General features: G+C 40.2%; 1 protein-coding gene across 1 annotated transcript; it reads left to right on the forward strand.

The window, feature by feature from the left end:
• Positions 1–240: 240 nt before the first annotated feature.
• On the forward strand, positions 241–6223 carry figla (folliculogenesis specific bHLH transcription factor). Its single transcript, XM_077561591.1, has 5 exons — positions 241–581; positions 2424–2570; positions 2646–2735; positions 4393–4545; positions 5298–6223. The coding sequence occupies exons 1-5, from the start codon at positions 396–398 to the stop codon at positions 5496–5498; spliced, it is 777 nt and encodes a 258-aa protein (XP_077417717.1). The 5' UTR covers positions 241–395; the 3' UTR covers positions 5499–6223.
• Positions 6224–6537: the final 314 nt, after the last annotated feature.

Genomic DNA, 6537 nt, shown 5'->3' on the forward strand with positions numbered 1-6537 from the left:
TTAATATTCTTGGTAACTATTGAAAGTTTGTTGTTCTCCGTTTAAAATGTTCATTATTTAAAAAAAAATGGTTTAGAATCAATCAATCAACATCAATAACTTATTGTTATTAAAAAAAATAATGCTGGATCCAGTTTTAATAGCTGCTTGGTGTCTTTCATTTACTTATAATTTATTTTTTTGGGCTGCTGCGTCGCGGATGTCAAAACCGGAAATGACCGAACCGTTATCGGCAACGCGGGAGACTACGAGCAGCAACGAGCATGTTAAACGGTGTTGCGCAGGTGTTGACAGCCGCCTAATTACTCTTGTCCACTCCAGTACTCCGGTTTATCTCCTTTAACGACCACAGGGAACTTCACATGAGAGTAATTAGTTAGACGTCGCTTGATAAAATGAAGGTATCCAAAGAGGAGTTGATGAGTGACATTTTGAAGCGGTTGACAGGCGAATCTGCTCTGCCGGTTTACAGCAACATTGAGAAATTCAAACGAATCAACGACGGCTATTATGTAGTTGCTGAAGACTTCTACGAAAGTGCGAGAAAAAGAGAACAGGTCAATGCCAAGGAACGGCTTCGGGTGAGTGAGCGAGTGCATATAATCTTAAATGTCATTGCTGAGAGCCTCTCTGTGAGAGGCAAAGCAGCTAGGACTATTGACAAGTCCGAATATGCAACGCAAAGCAAATGCTCCCTTTTTATAGGGTGAAAACAATTGGCAGATTGTATTGCGTTTGCCTGTGAAAATCATACAAACCAGACGGATTGTTATAGTAGTCAAATGACATTTCATCACTTTCGAAAATCAAAATAATCCTCACATTAAATTACAACGATCTAAATATAATCAGTGGACTATGGAGCATCATCATCATCATTATCATTATCAAGTAAAAAACAAACAAACTTAAGCTCTATTTTAATGTAATTTGTGAACATTTATTGTGTAGACCTCAAAAGTCAGAATCAAAATCCAGGGCTCTATTGTCAGAACAAACATTACTATTATAAGGCTATTAGAACGCTGGGGGCAATTCTGTTCATGTGCTAAAGCACGTTATGTCACAATCATGATCGAGGGCCTTAAACGCTCCTGTTTACTTGCGAACATCTCCACTCACCAAGAGAGTGACAGTTAAGCGAGCTGGGATTTAGTGGAAAGCTTGCCCTGTATTTAATGATGGAATGTAACTAATGTAATGTTTTAATTGATTCAAGATCGATACACATCACACTGGACAGTACTTTCGGGTCAGCAATCCAGTCTCTGTTGTATTTATATGCATCCAAATCACCTATCGCTTTCGATTCGTTGGCATACCGCCCACTCGCCTGCCTACCTTATGTCTCCTGTTGGTGTTCTATCACTATAGATTATCAAAATCTATTCTAAGATTCTCCTAGCATAAATAAATATAGAGATAGACCAATATGCGTTTTTCAGGGCCGATACGATACTGATTATCGGTAATCAGGGAGGCCGATAACCGATATTTGAAGCCAATATACATTTGCAGGAGAAAAAAAAATGGTGTCAATTTTTTTTTATAATAAAATATTAATTAAAAACTCCAGCACTTTACTGCTTAAATGCCTTCAAGTACATGTTTATTAAACAGCTTTTGTGATTTGCAACATGTTAAAGTTTTTTTGTTTGCCATCAGCTTTTGCACCAACTATAATGCCAACTCACAAATAGCCACTAATTCCCGGGCTAACTTTTAGCTCACGGGCTAACCATTCACCCACATGCTAACCCCAGGATAACTCCCAAATAGCCGCTAAAAGACGCCTATTAGGTTAGCCCGCGAGCTAACCGTTAGTTCACGGGCTAACCTAAAAGCCGTTATTTCGCGAGCTAGCCTGTTAGCTCGTGGGCTAACCATTCACCCACACACTAACCCTGGTATAACTCCCAAATAGCCGTTAATCCGCCAGCTAGCCGTTAGCTCGTGGGCTAATAGCCGCTAATTGCTGCTTATTGGCTGTTAGCACTGCACAAGCAACCAATCAGATGGTGCTGTGGGCAGGCCAATGCTGCAGGGAGTCAACAGCCGCTGACTCAGAGCAGATGGAGGAGAAAAGTGGCCATTGGAGCAAAAATAACAGTTTTAATATATCGGCCATCAAAACAAAAAAAAAGAAGCCAATGCCGATATTCCTAAAATGCTGAATATCGGCGCCGATTATCTGCCGGGCCGATTATCGGTCTATCCCTAATATTTACACCTACTGGCGTTTGCAATGCAAAGGGGGAGTTACCCTACCACGATGGCCGGCCGTGTGGGATATATTGCTATTTTTAGCACAAAGGTCAGAACCCTTTTTAACGTAATACAATGAGATGATTTATTTTAATTGCTACTGAAAAATTGAGTCATCTCTTGTATTCAGATAATTTTTATTGTTTTCCATTTTGCAGATACGGAACCTTAACACCATGTTCTCACGCTTGAAGCGAATGGTACCGCTGATGCGACCAGACCGCAAGCCCAGTAAAGTAGACACTCTTAAAGCTGCGACAGAGTACATTCGATTACTTCTAGGAGTTTTGCAAGAAGCAGACACTGTATGTGATCTATGTTTTTGTACTCGTTATAGTTATTTTTGAATAGCTCAACTGTTGTTGCTTTATGCTCATTAGACTGAGGGCGGTGAAACAGATTTCCTACAGAATGCAATCACCTATGGTCACACAGAAGGCTTTGACAGTGATCTTTGGAGAGTGGATGATGTAAGTCTCTACATTACTGTTCTACATTAAACTGAGTTTTATGCATGTTCAGAATTTAATAGAAATGGGTAACCACTAACCAGTAGGGTTGGGAATCATTTTATTTTGTGTGATTGCGGTCCCTTGGTTGGATTCTGGTTCCTAACGATTCTCAATTCCGATTATTTAGCCAAACTTTTTTTTTATTTTTTATTTTATTTTTTTAGCTTGCATGGTTTAAATGAGGAAACTAACCTTTTTATTTTTGTGGGATGAAATCATTTGAACTTATGTTTTTTCATTTGATGAACTTTTTGAACTTTCCATTTTCAAAGGGCTATTTTCAACCATTGTATTAATATGAAACCTTTTACAACTTTTTGCAAGAGGGCTTTATTTTTGAAAACATCAAGAACATGCAATAATTCAGTAGGTAATTAAAGCATGCATAATGATTTAACCTTTATTAAAAGGTCAACACCACTATGTCAAATTAACTGGTCAATATAAAGATTAAATAAATGCCGGATTCACGGCATGTGCATACCAGCCCAGTTTGTTCGCACAACTGGGCGTATGTTGATGAAGCAGAATTCATCCTAAATAAGAGCGGGTTCTCCTGGTGCCCTAATTTGTATAACCCACACCCATTTTATCCCCCACCCCTGAAAAGGGCGTCCGTTTCTCATTCAATGCGCAGAGGTTAAAAAAAAAATAAGTTGTGAGAGCTGTTCATAACTTTCTCAATCTTTATCTTATTTTCAAAAAGTTTGTATCAAAATGTTCGTATCATTTGAAAGCTTGGTGAAATGCAAAACCTGACTACATAATAATGTCAATTTTTTACTTAATTACGAACTTAAACCACAAAACACTCAGAAAAAATTAATTGTGAGGCGATCAGTAAACAAACCAAGCACAAGTTGTTAAACTAGATAGTAAGCGATTAATATAGCACAACAAAGAAGCGTTTGTAGTTAAAGAAATTCATGTTGATTGGAGTAGCATGACATTAGAGAATGCTGTAGACAAAACACGCATAGAAAGAATGAGGTGATCAATAAAACCCTGCACAAGTTCTTAAAATAAGTAGTAAGGGATATTTACAACACAGTAAAGCGACATGTTGCAGATGACAAATGTATGCCGATCAAGCTAGTGGCGACGTGCGATCTTTTTCATGGTCATTTGTCAACTCTAAATTTGTCAAAATTTGTAACGTGCGTGTCTAGGTTGCTACTGGATTTATGCAAAAACTCTGACGCCTTGGATTAATGTGAGCATGGATTTTCGGGTTCAGTTTACTCGCGCGGTCTGCATTTGAGTGACAGCGCGGCAAATACGCTCAGATACAGTACATAAGCACATACAAGCGCTTTAACAGAACAAGGCTAAATGTGAAAAGTGTTCTTTAAATATTTATTTAAAATTCTTGATTTAGGTTATCCATGCAGATGACAGCCTTTCAACATGTTATACATGGCAACTGTTTATGATCAAAACCAATGTATTCTACTTTGATCGGGATTTGTAGCTCAAATTACAGCAAGTTGAGCAAGCTCTTTTAAAAGTGAGTATTGGACAAAAAGGAAGCACAGTAATGTTTAACCATCAAATGTATGAATCGATGTAGAATTAATAAAGGAATTAATGATTTTGTACATGATTCCTATTACAGTTTCTGAATATGTCGGAGGGCCACACCCAGGATGGCTTCATCATGCCCTCTGAATCAGGAACAGAGGATGGAGATATGACCAGACTCGTGTTGCAGCATTGTGCGATGCCTGCATACCAGTTCATCATTCAAGTCGCACCTGACCAATCTTCGGTAACTTTTGTTGTGCATGTTTGGCCTCTTGGAACACAATTTGTACTATGAAAAAGTGTTTATACATGCTCTTAACAGTGGTTCAAGAACCAAGCAGGTAGGCTATCTAACAGGAAAATAACAGAAATGTCTTCTTCCAGTGGCAATGTCCAGACATCTGTTGCTTATTGGCACAACATATTTCTCAAGAGCGTGACCTTTTTATGTGATGTAAGACCATTTCAGCTTTCTCTTCCACAGTGGGAGCTATGCTTGCAATATTTGCTGTAGGATGTAAACAAATGTAAGAGCACTTGTGCCCGTAAGTGGTGCATGCGTACTGCGAATAGTCATGCGTGTGCTAGATTTGATGGCCTAGGTGCACTTTTGTGTTCCAAACACATCACTGCCATGCATGCTCCTGAAATCAAAAGCTGTACAGCTGGAACGCCTCTACAGGAAAACTGGACTAACCATTCACAAAGAAATGTATGCTAATCACATCTCACATTATAAGGACTCCATTACCAAAGCCAAAAGTAACTATCTCCCAAGGGTAATCACTGACAATAATGGAAATGTTAAGTCCCTTTTTATCACCCATAACCAGGACTCCCTCCCTCCTCACTTGTGCACAACCGCCTTTTGCAACTCCATCTTGCCATTTTTTTCATGATAAAATTAAGGACATTTATCACAACCTTGGGTCAAGCCATCAACCTACCTTTTCAGCTGACTTTCACTCATCCACACATTCATTTTCCTCCTTTCAGCTACCCTCTCTCTCTCAGAAATCACAGAATTCATTCAGAAATCCAAGCCATCCACCTCTCAACAGGACCCAGTCTCCACTCAACTTGTCAAAGCCTGCCTCCCCTCCCTTATCCCCCTTATTTCTGCCATCATCTACTCCTCCCTCACCACTGGAACTGTACCAAAATTATTCAAAACTGCTGGCGTTACTCCCATCTTGAAAAAAACCTGGCGCTGACCCCACCAACTTCAACAACTACCGTTCTATCTCCAACCTTCCCTTCATATCCAAAATCCTTTAAAGATCTGTTGCATCTCGACTCCATTCCCACTTATCCTCTGTATGAACAGTTCCAGTCTGGTTTCCGCCCACTCCATAGCACCGAAACAGCCCCCATCAAGATCACAAATGACCTTCTCATGGCAGCTGATTCTGGACTCCTCACCATCCTCATTCTCCTTGACCTGAGTGCGGCCTTCAATACCATCAGTCATACCATCCTCCTCAACAGACTTTCTTCCGTTGACATCACCTGCACTCCATTGAACTGGTTTTCATCTTACATCTCCTGCTGCACTCAGTTCATCCAACTCAAGTCCCTTATATCTGTCCCCTCCCCTGTTACTTCAGGTGTGCCCCAGGGATCTGTCCTGGGGACCCTCCTCTTCATCATCTACCTCCTCCCCCTCGGCAATATTTTCCGTAAATTTGACATTCAATTTCATTCTTATGCTGATGATACCCAACTTTATCTCTTCACCAAACCCTCCTCCACTCTAACAGCTACATCCCTTACAGACTGCATCTCTGAAATAAAAACCTGGTTCAGTCAAAATTTCCTGCAATTAAACAGTCGCAAAACTGAATTTTTACTCATCAGCACTAAAACCACCTTCTCAAAAAAACGGCAGTTTTTCGATCACTATTGACAATGCCTCTATTCCACCTCCCCCCCCAGGTCAAAAGTCTGGGAGTCATCCTGGACAGCACGCTATCTTTTCGATCCCACATCAATAACATTACCCGGTCCGCATACTTCCACCTACGTAACCTCAACCATCTTCACCCCTCTCTGACCCCCCCACACTGCCGCCATCCTGGTCCACAGTCTTGTCACCTGTCAACAAACACACCTGTTTAAAACTGCATACCCAGCTTAAATGTTAAACTTCTGCTCTTCTACCTCACCCCATTTTTTTCTCCCTCTCTTAATTTACTATAGCTTGTTGTATAGATTAAAATTAGAAACCGATAACAAT

This window comes from Vanacampus margaritifer, chromosome 3, assembly GCF_051991255.1.
Source record: "Vanacampus margaritifer isolate UIUO_Vmar chromosome 3, RoL_Vmar_1.0, whole genome shotgun sequence".
In the NCBI taxonomy this organism is placed as follows: domain Eukaryota; kingdom Metazoa; phylum Chordata; class Actinopteri; order Syngnathiformes; family Syngnathidae; genus Vanacampus; species Vanacampus margaritifer.